Source organism: Xenopus laevis, chromosome 3L (assembly GCF_017654675.1).
Source record: "Xenopus laevis strain J_2021 chromosome 3L, Xenopus_laevis_v10.1, whole genome shotgun sequence".
Lineage (NCBI taxonomy): Eukaryota > Metazoa > Chordata > Amphibia > Anura > Pipidae > Xenopus > Xenopus laevis.
In genome coordinates, this window is record NC_054375.1 from 80,253,185 (window position 1) to 80,272,364 (window position 19,180).

Here is a 19,180-nt window from a genome sequence, read left to right on the forward strand (position 1 = left end):
TGCAAGGAATCGTGTACTAGACTCCGAGTAGGACCCTTCCATAATGTCCAGTGAAGGGGAGGGGGGATATGCCCAGACATGTGAGGATCCCATTGAGTGAGGCGCTCTTTGTTCTGCCCTGGGTCTCCTGCATACGACGTGTGGATAAAGGGGTCTATTGCATTCATGCTGCCCCCGATTCTCTCCCCATCAGTCCCACCGCACCCTGCCCATATAACACGCTCCCCCCTAAATATGAATGGATGTTTTTGTTGCCAGTCTGCCATGCAAATAGATGCACCATTTTACAGGTATCTGTCCACTCTTCTGGTGTTTATTGCAGGGACTCGCCATTTCCTCCGGATGTTAAGAAGTGGAGGGCTGGCTGGTGACCTGCTACCCCCTGTTAATTGCTGCAAGGCTAAACTCATCCTTGGAAGCAAAGGACAATACTCTCCCTGCCCTAGTTACTCTGCATCTCCTGCCTTTTGTTTATTACTATGCCTTGCTATAGCATACCCCCCAGCAGCTTGTAAGTGTCATTAGTGCATTGCATTGATAAACATGGTAATTAGGGGGTGTGGCCACAAAAATGGGCATGGCCAAAATATTTTGCCGCACTAGGCACGGCACAACTTTTTGTCCCTCTTTTGATTTCAAAAATGTTGGGAGGTATGCTGTAATGAGAATTGTGTGACTCTTGCTATCGTATGCATGTGCATGCAAGTAAAAATATACAGGAAAAACACACTATATCTTCAGATTTATTATCTGTGCATCGATTACAGTTTTTAGCTGGCAGTTGTACCTGAAATGAGTCCTGCGAAAGCACGGAAGCATGGGGCTGAACAGCGAAGGGACACACATCAAGAAGCAAATAGCTGAATGTGTCAGAGCTTGCAGGATACGGATGAATTAATAAATATCACTTATATAAAAACGCTGGGTCTAAAAGGTTGTTGGTTTAGAAAACTATTTGTGATTATTTGTGATTTTTTGCCCAGCTATTCCACACAAATCAAGCTGCAACATTACAATGCTTTTAAAATGTGCAAAAAGAACTCAACAGAATTGTTAAAAAATACCTCTTATATAATTATGTTTAGTAAATAGAACAAATACAGTGCACATTTAGAGTATTCATCCCCACTGAACTTTTCCATACTTTGTTGTGTTACACGTGAAATGGATTGAATAGGGATTTAATAGGAACTTTTTTATTTGATTTATTATCATGCTTAACACTTTGAAGATTCAAAATAGTTTTATTGTAACTTGAAAAATAAACAAAATTTTTGGTTGCAGTATTCATTCCTCATTCTATTTTAACAAGATGCATATGCCCTTTTGATGAAAAACAAACCCACAGCATAATGCTACTGTATTTTTTTATTTTCACTTTTTAAAAAAAGTTTTACCCAACATTATCACTCTAATCCTTGGCCAAAAAACTCTTGTCTTGATATTATCTTACCACAAAACATGTTTTCACATTCTAACTAGGTTGCTAGTATGCTATTTGGCAAGTGCTTTGACAAGGTTCTTTTTCAATAACCACTTCTTTTGTGCCAACCTACTTTAAAGGCCACTGATATGCAGAGATATAATACTGCTATGGCTGCTGACTTTCATCAGGAAGGTCTAGGCGTAATGATAAAATTGAAGAAAGAATGGATAATGCAAAATGTAGATAAAAATCCGAAATAAAAAACAGAATTTTGGGAGAAAGTTAATCTATTACAAATACAAGAACAAATTAACCTGAATAAACGGGGTTGTTTAAATCTAATAGTAAAAATCCCAAAACCAAAACTAAGGGTAAGGACACACTGGACAATTTGTCGCCAACGTTTTAAAAAAGTAAATCGCGGCGACAAGACGATCGTCTTTTTTGAACAGACGATTCACAGCGACTATTGGCACAGAGCGATTTGTATCCCATTATTCTGTGGGGTACGTGCTCCACCCAAACCGGAAACGGTTTGTGCTTCCCGCTGTAACCTGGCGTCTTTACGTGCTTGCGTTCTTGCGTCATTGCGTTCGCATTGTAATTTGAATACAATTACTGCTACTTATCTGTATGTGTGTGCGTGTCTAGGAGATTTCAGTGCTTTTCTAAGTACATGCTATTTCTGATAAATCGCTCGGAAAAGGGTCACAGTGCGTTTTGGAGCTACAGGCGATTCACAAACGCGCTGTGGGCACAGGAGCTGGCGTCTTTCATTTGTTTTTGTTCAGAGACAAAACGAGCGATATGTCGCCGCGATTTGCTTTTTAAAAACGTTGGCGACAAATCGTCCAGTGTGTCCCTACCCTAAATGTGGTATAAAAGGGGTGCAACCTTATGCAAAGAAAGTATGTAAGGGAACAGATACCAGGAAGCACAGATATATGTGATTGCTAAGAATTGATTGCTGTGGATGGGAGCAAGGGAATAAGATACCTGATTTTACACCTTACCAGAGGGCAATTATACCAGCTAAAACTTTTTGCAAACTTGCTCAAGGTATTGTATAAAGTGACAATAGAGAGTGACAATTTGCAATTGGTTTTCACTTTTTCTTATTTGCTTTTGAGTTACAGTATTTAGCCTTTTATTCAGCAGTTTTAACGTTTGCTATTTCAGCTATCTGGTTGCTAGAATTCAAATTATCCTAGCAATCATGCATTCATTTAAATGAGAGACTGGAACATGAATAGGAGGGGGCCTGAATAAAAAGATAGTTACATAGTTACATAGCATTTGTAGTCTTACAGAGTATTTGGATTTGGGTCATTGAGTCCCATTTGAAGCTGAAAAGAGTCAGAAGACAAAGGCAAAAAAGTTGCTTAGAATTGGCCATTCTATAACATAACTAAAGTTAACTTAAAGGTAAACCACACCTTTAAAGGAATTGTTCAGTATAAAAATAAAAACTGGATAAATCGGCTGTGTAAAATAAAAAATGTTTTCAGTATAGTTAGTTAGCCAAAAATGTCATCTATAAAGGCTGGAGTGACTGGATCTCTAACATAATAGCCAGAACATTACTTCCTGCTTTGCAGATCTCTTGGTTTCCACTGTTTGGTTACCAGGCAGTAACCAATCAGTGACTTGAAGGGGGCCACATGGGTCATAACCATTTGCTTTTGAATCTGACCTGCATGCTAAGGATCAACTGCAAACTGAAAAACGGTGTACCATGTGGGCCCCCCTTACAATTGCTGACTGACTCAGAGAAAAAGCAGGGTTCTGGCCATTATGTTAGACATCCGCTCACTCCAGCCTCTATAGACTAATTACATAAGAAACATTTTTTTTTTTTTTTGCACAGGCTAATTATCCAGTTTTTATTTTCACACTAAACTTTTCCTTTAATGATTGATTAGATAGATAGATAGATATTGTATGTAAATCTGGATATGCTTTGCATGGCACCTGTTAGCTGCCTCTTTCCTTCAGTAACACCAGCAATTTTCTTTATCATGCTTTATCAGAAACAGGCTTTAATTAAGCAGAAACTATAAAAAAAAGCTGAATTAACAAACATTATTAAACTCCAGTTTCTCTGTATTTCCCTGTTTATATCAAAGCAATTTATAAATTACATCAAATCAGGTATTGAAAAAATATCTTAAGTGCAACAGACTCTTAACTATGTTTATACTTGAGTCCTATCACTCTCAAAGCACTTTGCCTAATAATGTATCCTAATATAATCAAAATTTAAAACAATTATTTCCTTTTTCTCTGTAATAAAAAAAAAAATATCTTGTACTTGATCCCAACTAAAATAGAATTAATCCTTATAAGAAGCAGAACCAGCCTTTTTTAATGAATTAATATTTTACATGATATTCTAGCAGATTTAGGGGCAGATTTATCAACGGTCGAAGTGAATTTGACAGAATTTTCGAAGTATAAAAATTTGAAATTCAAAGTAGAAGTAAAAATCGTTCGAATATTCGGCCATTCGATAATCTAAGTACTGTCTTTTTAAAAAAACTTTGACTTCAATACTTCGCCAACTTAAACCTGCCAAAGTGCTATGTTAGCCTATAGGGACCTTCTACAAACTTTTTCTAAGTCTTTACACATCGAATAAAAATCCTTAGATCGTACGCTAAAATCGTTTGATTTAATCGTTCGATCAAACGATTTTTATTTGACCATAGGATTGGCAAATTCGGTGGAAAAAACTTTGAATTTGATATTTGAATTCGAAGTTTTTCAATTCGATGGTCGAATTTCTAAGTTTTTTTTATGAAGATCCAAACTACAGAAAGATCCATTATGTGGAAAGCACTCACAGGAATGTTTTAAGCAATAAATAGTCTGTTTTGGACCCTCACAGGGACCTTTCAGGGAGGTCTGAAACGCCAGATCAAGAAACCTTGATTGAACTATTCATTGCTTACAAAAAATTTGTGAGTGCCATCTTTTCCAACAAGCAACCTACATGCTTCTGCACAGGCACCCAAGATTATCCATTTATATTGAGGTGTGCTCCCTATATCATATATATATATATGATGATTTACAATCCATTACTAGATTGGATTACTTATAATCCATTATTATTATTATATTATTATAGATTATAGTTCATACATTAATAAGACTTCTAAAACACTAAAACATGGATCAAAATGTAAAAATAACCTTAGTAAAAAAATAAATAAATAAATAAATTAAAAAAAAAAAAAAATGCTTGCCACAAATAAGTCTACAATTATATTTGTTTTATGCTTGTGATTGAGCATGAATGAAAGGTTTATATTTAACTCATCGGGTTACTGAAACTAATCTGTACAAGAAGTCACTTTTGATAAATCACAAATCATACCCAGTAGACAACCCAGTTAATGATTTTATTAATAAAGAAGTTTGCACGTTTTCAGACAGACAGACCAACAGATTTATTAGTAAATCAAGATCAGGTAATTAATTAACAAAGACATGTTCAGATCTGTAATTTAGTCTACTGGCCTGGGAATGTGCAATAAAGTTAAAGGGTCAGTACCCCTTGAAAATAACTTACCATACATTATAAAATATTAATTTAGTAACATTTTTAAATATATTTAACCAGTTTTAACAAGTAGTTTGTTACAAAGTACCAAAAGTAAACCCACACACACATACCACCACAAATGCTTTTTAACAAATAAGGTATTTGGCTATTTGGGTCATAGTTCTACTTGGAATTATATATTGTGATATTTAGAATGTAATAATTTGTACCAAGTTTACAAAAATATAAATGTAGCTGTTTAAAGCATGTATGTTTGTACACATGCTGTTCTAATCTATTTCATTTGTTTTGCTTGTAAATATGCTTTGCTTTCCAAAATCATTTTTTTTTATCAGCAGAGCATTATATGAATTGTTGTTAATAGAAATCAGCAGACAAATGGAAACGGTCATTTAATTCAGAAATTGCTATAGGTTTCAAAGAAGCAGCACTTTTGAAGCTCAGCAAAAAAATCTTTATAGTCTTGGATGAAAAATATAAAATGATAAAGCCTACATTGTACCTACTGTATATTAAATGTATTCTGTTTTCTTATTTGACTAATATATAATCATTTTAAGTGAGAGTGTGAGTGTGTGTGTGTGTGCCAGTATTTGTATAACACTGTTAAATCAATTGAATAAAATAATCATCTTCCTTCCCCCATATGGAATACAGATAAATAAAGCCCAATATGCCAATCATTACATCAACAAATGACAATCAGAGCATCCATGCATTAGAAGCGGCTGTTTGTAAAGGACTTAACTTTTGATTACAGTATCTAAAACCGGTTCCCTGCATCACTGAACTGTGTATATCTTAAAAACATAATTATACTTGCTTGACTTCAGCAGCTTTCAATAAAAGTTATTTGAATCTCTTTGCGTAGCTAACATGGAAAATAGAAAGTGCTGAAATATAATAAACTGAAATAATACATAAATTAAAATATCAAGAATAATATGTTGATATGGTGGTTTTATGCATGAAATATAGACGAACATGCATGAGGTAATATGCAAACTAATATTAATATAGAAGTTTTTCCATTTACCTGGGATATAACATTACCAACCTACCTTATACCTTATCTCTCAAGTTCCCAAATCAATTTTTCTACTCAGATTTCATTTACTTCAGAGTATCAATATTTATAATAATAAGTCAAACCAACTAGACTTGCTAAATTTTTCCTCTTAGGTAGTCATTCAATTGGCTTTCTCGATTCAGAATGCCATATACAAAGATCTTGTATATGAACTGCAAGGACGAGTCAAGTCATATACAGGGCCATAAGGTAAGGTGAAAACCTTGCTTCAAGTGGCAGAGAGCGGATAGTTAGCAGGGGTGGCAAAAAGCTGCCTCTGTAACTTTAAGAGCTGAATTTCCATTTTTTCCACTAAGGTGTAGAGTGGAGGGGGGGGGGCACTGGTCTTATAAATGGGGATTTGAATTACCCATGCAATAAATCTTCAGCACACCACTTACTTGTTTTACAGGGTGCCTTCACTCCCCAGGACTCTTCAAAGCTAAAAGGCATCCAGATATATTTTGTATAGGGAAAGAGCACACCTGTTTACCCCAGAACATGCTTTTAAAGTGGTGAGCATTGTTATCCATCTGAATCCTAACTAGGAAGAAAGGATTCAGACAATAATTTTATATTATACAGGTATGGGAACTGCATACCTTAAGTCTGCTAAAAAAAAATCTATTTTAACTCAAATAAACCAAATAATGCTTCTTTTGCCTCCAATAAGGATTAATTACATCTTTGTTTGGATCAAGAATAATTTTTAAAAATTATTTGGATAAAATTAAGCCTACGAGAAATGGCCTTCCTGTAATTTAGCTTTCTGGATAACAGGTTTCCGGATGATTTGATTATGGCTAGAAATGCTGTATTTTTTATACTGAACTTATTGCATCAGCCTAAAGGTTCAGCACCTCTATAATAATAATGATCCAGGCCTTCAAAGTTGTCCACAGAAGCTCACCAGTTTGAATTTTGTAAGGAGTGTTATACTCACATATACAGGGCAGCTGTTGAGAAGCAAAGTTTAGGGGCTGTTGCAAATTATCAAGCTTTAAATTAAGACTGCCTGTCATATAAGATGATTCTACAGGTTTGATTATTAAATTCTGATACAGAATGCACTGTAATGAGAATGTTAATTCATTACTAATAGGCCTTATGTCTTGACTAGTGATGAGCAGTGTTTCTTGACTAGTGATGAGTAATGTTTTGCCTAAAAAATATCACGAAAACAGCAACATTTTACAAAATGCATTGGAGTCAATGGGCATTTTTATGTGCAACAATTGTTATACGCGTGCCAATTTTTCTTGCTCCAAATCCATTAAAGTCAATGGGTGTTTTTTGTTATGGAGATTTTTTTTTGTCCTAATGCATTAAAGTCAGTGGGCGTTTTTTCTTATGGCGACCTTTTTTGTCCTAATGTATTAAAGTCAATGGGCATTTCTTCTTATGGGTGTTTTTTTTTACTGCAAATGTTTGCCGCAGTTTCGCAAAAAAGTTTGCACATGGCAAAATTCAGAATTTTGCCATGAATCTATGGCTGGCAAATAAATTCTCTTAGCACTAGTCTTGACTTTTAAAATTTACATATATTGGACCTATTTATCATCCTGTGTAAAAAGTGGAGTAAAGCATTACTGGTAGCCCAGAGCAACCAATCAGCAATTAGATTTCAACAGTTAGAAAACAAAAGCAAAGATCTGATTGGTTGCTATCAGCAACATCACAAGTAATGTTTCCCTCCACTTTTTATACAACATTATAAATAGACCCCAAACTGTACACTGTGAGTTGGTTCCTAAACTCAGTAACTGATGGCAAAACAGAGCATGTGCATGGAAGCAGAGAACAACAGATCTTCACTGATAATGGACCATGGTTGCCTTGGGCTGGTATAGAACCCTAAACATAACAATGTAGCATTTTTATTTTACTTCTTTGTTCAGTTTTAGTTCTACTTTAACATTAAATAAGTCTCTAAAACTTACTGTTTATTACTTGATACACGAAATGTATTAAAAGAAAACAAAGTCAACGACTATAATAAGCTGATACAAAAGGAGATACTGAAAAAGGATAGAGGGTGAAGAAGTTAAGGTTATAATATAACTTAACTTTCCTGTCCTAGATATACAAGGAAAATGCAGAAGAATAATCTGTAGTTGACATACAACTATACAATTATATGGATAGAATAAAAAATCTGAAGCATCTTTTTATCATTGTTTTCTTCAAGGATTAATTTTACAATGTCAAGTTGCAAAAGTCATGTTCTATATTGATGAAAAAGATATTGAGCTGCCATAAAGAAAATACTACTAAGCCTTTACGTATTTTGAAATAATTGTTGCTCATTAATAAATGTAATGGTTATTATTGAACATTTAACCGGAAACTAATTATAGAAGGCCCTGTTTCAAGTAGTTATATTTGCACAAGTGAATAGGCTCAGAAAAATCTAAAGGTTTGTTTTAGGATAATGCTAATTTTAAACAGTTGTGAAGTGTGAGTTTTTTTTGTGTATATATAATCCTGTTCTACAGGCATGAGAGCAAGAACCAACTCATAGGGGCAAATTCACTAAGCCGCGAAGCGCCGAACGCTAGCGTTAATTCGCTAGCGTTTGGCATTTTCGCTACTGCGCAAATTCACTAACGAACGCTGGCGTAGTTTCGCTAGTGTTACTTCGCAACCTTACGCCAGGCGAATCTTCGCTAGCGACGAAACTACGCAAATTCACTAATTTGCGCAGTGTACTGAACGCTACCTTTTACGCTAGACTGCCTTCGCCACCTCAGACCTGGCGAAGCGCAATAGAGTAGATAGGGATTGTTTAAAAAAAAGTAAATTTTTTTTCTAAGTCCCAAAAAACGCTGGCGTGTTTTCTACATGATGGCTGATAGGCTGAAAAAGATCAAAACATTTTTGGGGCTCCCCTTCCTCCCCCCTACATTTCCTGACTCATGGCAACTTATCGAGACAGTGGGCACATGTGTAGGGCAAAATAAAATTTTTATTTGCTGATTTGAAGGTTTTCTAGGCATTGTAGTGCAGATACGTGTTCCTCCATTGAAATTTGAATTTCGCGCCGTATGCAAATTAGTCTTCGCTAGCGTAACTTCGCTTTATATAGCGAATCAACGCTAGCGCAACTTCGCAACCTTACGCTACCCCTGTGCGCAACTTCGGATTTTAGTGAATTTGCGGAGCCCTGGCGAAACCATGCCTGGCGAAGTGCGGCGAAGTTGCGCCTGGCGCAACTTCGCATCTTAGTGAATTTGCCCCATAGAGAGGTAGGAATGGGAGGGCTAAACTTGAAACGTTAATCCTGTTGCAAGGGGGTGATAGAGTTATGAATCTTACTGGTTATTGGCCTATGTATTTTCTATGTTACTCCTAAATTTCTCTCTATCGGCTGCAGAGTCCATTCTGCTACATTTTTTCTCAGTAGAGTACCATTTTATTGTTACTCTTTATTGCTTACATAGCATTCAGGCCCTCCTCTATTAATATTCCTGTCTCCCTAGGTAAAATTGGACCCTAGCAACCAGCCAGCTGCTGAAATTCCAAACTGGAAAGTAGCTGAACAAAAAACTAAATAAATGAAAAAACTAAATAAATGAAAAATACAAATTGTCTCAGAATAGCACTCTCTACAACATATAAACAGTGAAATTAAAGGTGATCAACCTCTTCAACACAAGTCACATATATATTTAGTTATGTTTATTCAGTATTTTTCCTGTACTGGTTTTAAAATTAAAATGCTGCAGGCCATGCAATACACTTATTTCAAGCCATAATGCTATATAGCCATTTACAGTTCTTTTGTTTACAGTATGAAAAAAGTAGTGAAAAAGGGGAACAGTGGTTGTATACAGTTAGCTATGGTTTGGTGTATATTTAAATAACTTTTTCAAAAAGATACTTTATTTAATGTCACATAAGCATGAAAATATCTTTTGCTTGTAAAGCAATTGGTATGGTAAAGCACAGGAAAATCCTATGCAACCGGATTACCTTACCTGCATACTGTTGTCTCATGCCCTCCTCCTGATGAGTGACACCATGAACATAATATTTTTACATTTGGGCACTGGGCTACTTAGTCACAGAGCCTGTTCTGCACAGTAGCCAGCAGAACAGAGTGTTGAAGGGAGAGGCTCTGAAATGTGACTGGGGGATATTGGCAACTATAACTTTAATTTCACAAGGTTGCTGAATATTACAAATTGTACACCAGCCCTGTAATTTGTTAAAGTCTATACAAAAAAGTCAAGTTAAATAAGCCCTCTACAGATAATGCACAACAACAAGCCCACACTAATGTTCTAATCATATTTGCTACTCGAGGGGTTAGTTTATCAAAGATCTATGATGGGCGAATGTGTCCAATGTGCCGTGGAGTTTGATTTCTACAATGGATGCTGAACAGATGGAATTAATCTTTCTTAACATGATTCTCTGAAGCTATTTCAAGAGGCAAAACACTTTCTTTGTTTTGTTTTCTGTTCCATAATTGACAAGCTAGTGTCACAAAAAAGCTTAGTTCTGCTTGGCATCATTTTGTTAATGCCCTGTTCATTAATTTAACAAACTATCAAGAGAATATGCTAAGAATGGGCAAGCATTATCTGTTGAGTTTCATTTAATTAAATCCTGCAACTGCAATATGACAGTCAGCATTTCATGTAGTGAATAATTTTGTGGATGAAATAAGGCAATATTTCTCAACAGAATAACATAAAATCAAGCCGCAAATTATTTCTGCACAAGTGGTCATTCATTTTTAATCATTCCGATATTTTCGGTTGAAAATTAATTACACGAACAGAGAAAAAAATCTGATTTGTATTCTTGGCAACAAAGAAAAGCAAAACAACTGAAAACATTGCACTCTGATCATTTGTAGCCAGACAGCTCAGCTATCTGCAGTGTACAAGAACAAGTGACATGTATAGAACACTCCTAAATTGCAGCAATTATTGACCTTAATATAAAATGAATGCTGGCTGCCTTTTATATCTAATTACTTATCTGCATTGAAATTGCCACTGGGTTTTTATGTAATTCTAATAAAAAGCAATAAAGTAGCTCAGGCTCTAGTGACTTGTCTTAAAATGTTACACTGCAGAAATTCTGGTGACACAACACTGCTGCAAGATTGACAGATTGAGGATGACACTCCTGTCTGAGGCAGATGGAGTTGGAATGTCACACTATATAATTAGACTGATAGCAGTAAGACGAGTGTGCAAGGTCTAACTATATTTTGTCATAGCTAAGGCATTTCTAGACAACTTACCATCAATGCGGCTGACCAGTTCTTCCAACATTTTTACTTTCCTCTGTATTCCTGGCTGTGCAAACGTATAGTTGTCCTGCAAAAAGATAGAATCATGCATTCCATTACACTATTGTATTGCTTGTCTGACTTAGTTATATTTAACACTTTCCATGTTGGCACTTTTGCTCTAACTGTGCCATGTGCTGCCAGCAAACACTTGGCATAGACTAAAGAGAAGTAAGCTGGTACTTCCATAGACCATACCATAGAGTCTAACTTTTCCAGCACATCAAGGGTTAACTCAAAGAAAGACCGCTACTTCTTTTACAGACAGCTAGGTTATTGCTTAGTCAAACCTATACACATCAAGAAAGTGAAATATAACTTTATAATCAGTATTAGGGCAATGGCAGAATTCTAGGAGTTTTGTCCTACCAGCATTTAAAGGAGAACTAAACCCCCCTAATAAGAAAAGCCCCATCTACTACCCTAGATAGTCCCTCTTCCCTGCTTCCTCCTCACATAGTACATGATTACAAAAAGTGTCCCTAAATATTAAGCCACTTATTTATGCAGATGTAGAGTAGCACAGTAGAGTTTATGGGTGCACATCTTCGGTCTTCTTTGGATCCTCTTCCTTCTCTTCAGCAATTAACAGAACTTTTCAGCCCATGTGCAGTTGGTACAAATATCGGACTGCTCCAACTGTGCAAGTGCCAAATAGATCAGTTTCAAGATGGCGCCCATGAGCTCTTCTGTGCTACTCTGCAAAAATAAGTGAGCATGATATTCAGGGACTTTTTTTTTTTTGAATAATGTACTAAGGAGAAAGTAGGGAGGGGGATTATCTAGGTATGTGGTTTTACTTATTGGGGGGGTTAGTTATTCTTTAGCTGCTGTGGGCAATGGGTGCACTTATGTTTCTGATTATTTTCACACAACCACCTGAACCATGAGTACACGTATTAGAGTAGATTCAAGCAATTGCCTTTTATTTTGTACCTCCTTTTTTTGAATTAAAGGTATTTTTAAATAAACACTTTCCAAAATATATAAGTATCTGTCTCAAATGTAAAATGGTTCCAATGCATTCAACAATCCAACTTACTGCAGTAAATGAAAGCAATCACTTAAATGAACAGATAACACTGAACATTTTACTGCCTTCCATGGCTACATTTAGATGCCTAAGGCTGAGACAAAGGAAACAGATCAATGCACAACACTTGTTATTATAGGGACTGCAAAATCATTGTATTGTATACAAAAAAAACACTATGGTTTTTCTACACACAAAAGGATATTATATTAAATGACCAACAATTGTCTTACATAGCAAACAGTGATTGCAGTGAGTGCTTCCTTTGATAAGGTTAACCATTACAGCAATACAGATACCCTGATTCAAAACCTGGTGCATAAAGCTAGTTGTTCAGCTGCCGCACATATAATACTCCATAGAAGGAAATCCAATGGCACACAGGACCTCAAAACGTTGCACTCTGCATTAAACATGCAAGACAATCTTACTTGCATCATTCCTGTGTGCCATTGGATTTCTTGCTATGGGACATTTATTTTCAAAATCACTGTATTTTCACAGTCCCAGCAGCACAAAAAAAAAAACAAGAAAACTTTCACAATTTTTTAAATATGTGACAGATAAGAGCAGCCTAATAATCTTGGAAGGCACACCATAATAACATTCACGTTGTTTTAATTACACCCAATATTTATTAATCAGCTCACAGTGTCCCTCTGCTTCAGAGCAAGAATCTTAATAGTCTGTTCAGCACTATGGACAGTTCACATCTGCCTGGTCAGAGCCAGTTAGCAAAAAGAGCACATTCATATTACCTTGAAATTAAACAAAACTAAATAAGAAGAATAAAAAAATATAGCATCTAATCTGAAATGTGCACAAGATCATTTATGTTGTATTTCATAGAGTTGTCTTATAAAACTAAACCAGTATAAGGATTCTTCTTTTTCTTTTTTATTAATCAGCTTTCAAACGTTTATCCTTGTTTTGGGTTTGCCTGTATTTTTTTATTCCTGCTTCTCCTTTTGTAACCTGACTGTGTTTTTGTCTCCAAGCAAACTGTATTAAGGACTCTATCTTTTTATGAATTTAAAATAATGAATGACACCCCATGATTATGTGAGTCATCTGAGTCAGCCAATAATAAGGTGTCTGAGCAAGCAAGAGTGTAAAATCAATCGATGGCCATAACAAAAGTGTGGCGTGAGCAGTAAGGGCCAAACGGTTATAGAAATAAGAAGACAACACAGCAATATCACTTGCAAATTAGAACAAAACATTAAGTATGTATGTAATGTTGTATTCAATATTGATCTTCTTTTGTAAAGGACTTGTATATATGAATTTCACTTGGTATTCACTACAAATAAATGAAGCCAGCATAACTGAAAATCTTAGGAAAACATTTAAAACCATCAGTATAAACAGAACAATGCATGAGTTCCCTGAAGAACAGATAAACTGTATAGATCATTACAATTGTATGATGGAAAGAGCTATACCAAGGCTGATATATAATTGTCACTAATGGTGAAAGCTTATGATCAATGTAAGAGTAGCTAGATGTATGTATGTATAACTTTATTTGTAAAGCGCAGTTAAGGAACCAATACATAAAAGTACAATATAAATAAAAGTATAATATAGAAGATATAGTACACTATGACAGGTTCCCACACAGTAAGCATCAGGACAGCAAAAGTCTCTTAAAGAAAAATGGCTTTTATTTCAGCCGGCAGCAACAGGTGTAAAAAAAAGGCAGTTTTCTTTCGAAAAATGACAAAAATAGCTTTAGGGAGGACAAGTCAGACAATAAATACAATAATATATACAGAGCTCATATAAGGGCACAGAGCTTAAGTGCTATGTGGTTAAAGACACCACAGAAAGGAGGTCCCTGCCCCATAGAGCTCACAGTCTAAGTGTAGATATGACTAAAAGCAACAAGCACTGTAGCATGGATATAAACTTGTAGTTATAGTAAATTATCAGTGCGTAGAAAGGGAAGGACAAAAATAGAATAGTATCACAGGTAATGTAGAGTGAATAACACAATTTCTTGTTCTCATAAGTTACTGCAAAGGGGCAAATTTGCCCAGTGTTTATAAATGAGCCCCACTGTCTCTACCAATTCATAAACCCAACTCAATGGAACAATGACAACAGACAACTTTTAGCACATCACTACTAGTTGGGTAGAAATACTGCTCACAGACAACAGTGCAAATACATGTTTGAGTTACCTTTTAGTATTGTTGTTCAGAGTGATATTCTGAGACAATTTGCAATTGGTTTTCATTTTTTATTAAATGTGGTTTCTTTGTAATTTAGCTTTTTATTCAGCAGCTCTCCTGTTTGCAATTTCAGATAGGGTCCAAATGAACCTAGCAACTGTGCACTGATTTGAATTAGAGACTGGAATATGAATAGGAGAGGGAAAGTAGCAATAACAATATCTTTGTAGCTCTGCAGAGCTTTTGTTTTTAGATGGGGTCAGTGACTCCCGTTCTAAAGCTGGAAAGAGTCAGAAGATAAAGGAGAATAATTAAAAACCTATAGAAAATAAATAATTAAGACCAATTTAAAAGTTGCTTAGAATTGGTCATTTTTTACTAGCACTATATTGTATCGCTGGTGAAGTGCTGCAAAACTTGTATACTACAAGTTAGGTATCCTTTACTAGTGTCATATTAAGGGTGTTATTAATCCAAGACCGAGTTGTGTTTTTCCCCTAAAAATTTGAGTTTTCGAAGGGTAGTTTCAGTAAAAACTGAAATGTCCAGAAGCTGCAAAGAGCTAGAATCTGAAAATACTCCAGATAAGACTTGTCAAGGTCATGTAGAAGCCTTTGTGATTTTTGGGGTTTATTTGGTGGTTTGCGCTTGAAATCTCGATCAATTCAACCTATTCGAGTTTTCATGTTTTACCCCCAATTGCATTAATTAGAGTATTTTACATTCAGTTTTTTTCATATAAAAGCAAACATTTGAGTTCTGAGTTTATTCGAGGTAGAAAAACTTCACAACATCGACCTCTGATGAATAACCCCTTAAGACTATCAAGTAACTGGGCCATTTATGGCATGAATTGGGAAGTTACTAGTGTAGATTTCCATTGTAATGGAACTTTACCAAAACCAGGTGCAACATTTTCACATTAAAAACCAGAGGCACAAATATTTGCAGCCATTTTTACATGATTACCTGACTGACAACATCTTGTACCTGCAAGGGGAGGGGCAGTACACAGGCATGCACCTACACATCATTTGCATATGAATCAACTGACTGATTGACTGAGTGTTTATAAGTGCAAGACAAAAAGGAAACAATGTACTCACAATTTGATTAAGGCAGCTGTTAGGTAAGGACTCCCTTATGCCAGTGACCTTGCAATGCACAATGTAAGGCACAAACAAAAAATTATCCCTTTAGTCTGGACAAGGATGTTGATCTTTAGCACATCATACCTAGCTTTAGTTACAATACCAAGCAATGCTTCATCAAATCATTTTCAGTTTTCTTAACATAAATAAATAAACATAAAAATGTAACAACAAGCCAAAACAACAGGTGTACAAGAAACCTTGTGTATACCATTTTCCTAAATAGACTATCACAGCACACACCTTCAAAGCTACTATATTTCACTGTTATAGTTCCCATGAGAGATGCACATGCTAGAATATAAATTTCTTTTGTTTCTTAAGGGATCACAGCATGGAGCATCTTCCCACCTTGTGTTCTGCTCTTTACAACTTAGACATGTTTATTCATTAAATCCTGACTTCTTGATAGCTTCCATACCAATAGGGAAAAAGACGAATACAAGAAGTTAAAACAAAAGGTATGTTTCTAGAGTAAGCAAATAAGCAAACAAGCATTCAGCAGAAACAAAAAGCACACCAATATAATTATATCAGCATTTATGCATATAGGAGTGAGGGAAAAGTGAATAATATGTTAAGGAAAGTAAAGGCTCTTTCATTCAAACCCTTGGGTTAGAATTACTATATACTATGCTATAACTATTATGTTCATTTTTAATAACTGTCGCTGAGCAGTGTGTGTATTTCATCTCAAATTATGTAACATACTACCTAAATTTTACAGTAAATGGACTGGGATTTCATTGATTGAAAAATTTGAATTTTTATCTAAATTAAATTGCCCAGGAAAGTTTAGGGATTATTTTAGTATCCCTTGAAACCTTGGGGAATATTTTTTTTTTATAGTTTTTGTTTTCACCCGTGTATAGTTGTCGACTTCAGTGCCCCCTGTTGTATCAGCCAACCCCAGCTCCAATGTCCAGAAATAAAATACAGAAACTATAAAAAAAAAACATGGACACGTCATTTATATTCCAATTGCTTTTCCGCTGCAGAGAGAAGATAACATAGCCTACACCAGAGGCTGGGGCTGCCTGCAGATTGGGGCACCAGAAGCTATACCTAGGTTTAAAAACCTTAATTGCAAAGTTGCCCTTTCAAAAGGCTTCTTAAATAGCGAGTCTTACAGGGTATGCTATCCATGTAGCCCCCATCACCTCCAAATGGGGCATGAAGGATTAGTAAATACCTTAAAATATTGAATGACTCAGCCAGACAGTAAGGTCCAGCCTGAGAGTTAGGCCACTGCCACAAATAGCAATTCAAAGATTTTTACTGCTTTTGACTTAGTGCGTTAAAGAGCAATGCAGAGCATTTTGCTTCCCAGCCTCAGAACTAGATATCAAGGGGGGTTGCAGGGAAAACATTCTCAATCATCATCATATTTTTATGTAAAACAACAATCACTGCGAATCCTGCCATCTACATGAGAGTGAGTGACATACTTGGGCCAGGGAGTGGTTTCATTTTGGTGCACGTGCAAATGAAATCAAGGGGTGTGCTACAACATAGTAAAGAGTTTGGCTAAAGCCTTTCCTTGCCCTTTAAGTGCCCTCAAAATGTTTTAGAACAACTAAAAGAGCATATCCTATAAAGGGCACTAACAAATAAGGCTAAACAATGATAACATATAACAACATGCAAAAAATAATATGATACCTTGTGTAATAATATATTTTGTAAAACAGAATTAAAACCTGCAGCTGTATTTTATTTATGTCTACAAATGCAGATTCTGTTTGTGGTGAAAATGGTCCTTAAAGGGATTCTGTCGTGATTTTTATGGTATCATTTTTATTTTTACATTACACTGTTTACACTGCAAATAATTCACTCTACCATATAAAATTTAATTCCTGAATAAACAAGTATATATTTTTTTAGTTGTTATATTGGTGTGTAGGCACTCATCTCAGGTCATTTTGCCTGGTCATGTGCTTTCAGAAAGAGTCAGCACTTTAGGATGGAACTGCTTTCTGACAGGAGATTGTTTTTCCTGCTAAATTTAACTAAGTCACAGTGGGACATGTTCTTATATCTACTAGGGAGCCGTTATCTGGTATTGCTCTGCTGATGGGCTTCTGAGAGGGAAGGGAGGGGGTGAATTACTCCAATTTTCAGACCAGCAGTAACTGAAGTTTACTGAAGCACAAGTCACATGACTGGGGGGCAGCTGAGAAACTGACAATATGTCTAGCCCCATGTCAGATTTCAAAATTAAATATTAAAAAAACTGTTTGCTCTTTTAATAAAAACAGATTTCAGTGCAGAAGTCTGCTGGAGCAGCACTATTTACTAATGTGTTTTGAAAAAAAACATGTTTTGCCATGACAGTATCCCTTTAAACAATGTCTTTTAAGTGTTCCATGTAAATAGCAGAGGTATGCATGTATAACATTGCAACAAGAAAAGGCAGCCTATTATTATTCAAGTCATATCTAGGCAGTGTTATACTATGCTGTTGAAGTCCTTATCATGGCTTCCTATAAAACAAAGAATAACTTATAAACTCCTCCTCATAACCTTCAAAGCCCTTCATTCCTCTGCACCTAACTCCTAATCTCATCTCTTGTCTCTCTATATGTTCCTGCCTGAAACTTCCGCTCCTCTCAGAGCAACCGCTTCGTTGTACCCCCCACTACTACTGCTGTTTCCCGTATCAAACCCTTCTCTCTTGCGACTCCTTATATTTGGAATGCCATTCCTGAATCTCTCAGGAGAGAATCCTCCTTTAATGTTTTTAAAACAAAACTCAAAGACTACCTCTGGGAGCACCTGGATAACACCTGAACTGGCACTTATATAGCAATGTAACAAATTGTAACCCACAGCACCTTAATACCCCTCTGAATTGTGTCTGTATGCTACCCTCCTATTTAGACTGTAAGCCCTACGGGGTAGGGTCCTCTAGACTTTTGTTTCCTTGACACTGAGCACTTAATCTGTATTGTAATTATATTTTATATTTATGTGAATTGTATTCTAATAATGCACTTAGTTACTTTTTATTCCAATGACCCCTTGTTTGTTACTACTAATTTATTGTTTTGTTGTACAGTGCTTTGCCCTCAAGGAGCGCTTTACAAATAAAAATATACATACATACATACATACTATGCTACCAGAGGAAATAGTTATATTTAATGTTTTAGTTGAATGGTTTGGAGTAGTAGTGTCTTCAGCTGCCTCTTTAACCCAGTAACACAACCCTTTTGCCATGCGGCTGACAGCTTTCTGTGTTTATTTCTAAAATTTATTTTGCATAAAAATATGTACTTTACACTTACCTTCAAGGTCAATGCAACTTCTATACTATATTAGAGTTTGATGTAATTTATTTTTATATTACCTGGTACTGTAGTCACTGCAAGCTTACTATTTGCTGTAATATGATTTAATCAGCTATACGCTTGGCATAAGAAGAAACAAAAATGAAAATTAATATATT

The 19,180-nt window shown here is 35.6% G+C and overlaps 1 protein-coding gene across 4 annotated transcripts in view; it reads right to left on the bottom strand.

Annotated features, from left to right (window-relative positions):
- Nucleotides 1-19,180, bottom strand: part of LOC108711168 (TBC1 domain family member 22A) — a 297,560-nt gene that overhangs the window by 106,912 nt on the left and 171,468 nt on the right. For all 4 annotated transcript variants that reach the window (XM_018252619.2, XM_041586439.1, XM_041586438.1 and 1 more), the window contains exon 10: nucleotides 11,321-11,396. In XM_018252619.2, the coding sequence (XP_018108108.1) occupies nucleotides 11,321-11,396 (76 nt within the window). The remainder of the gene's footprint in view (nucleotides 1-11,320; nucleotides 11,397-19,180) is intronic.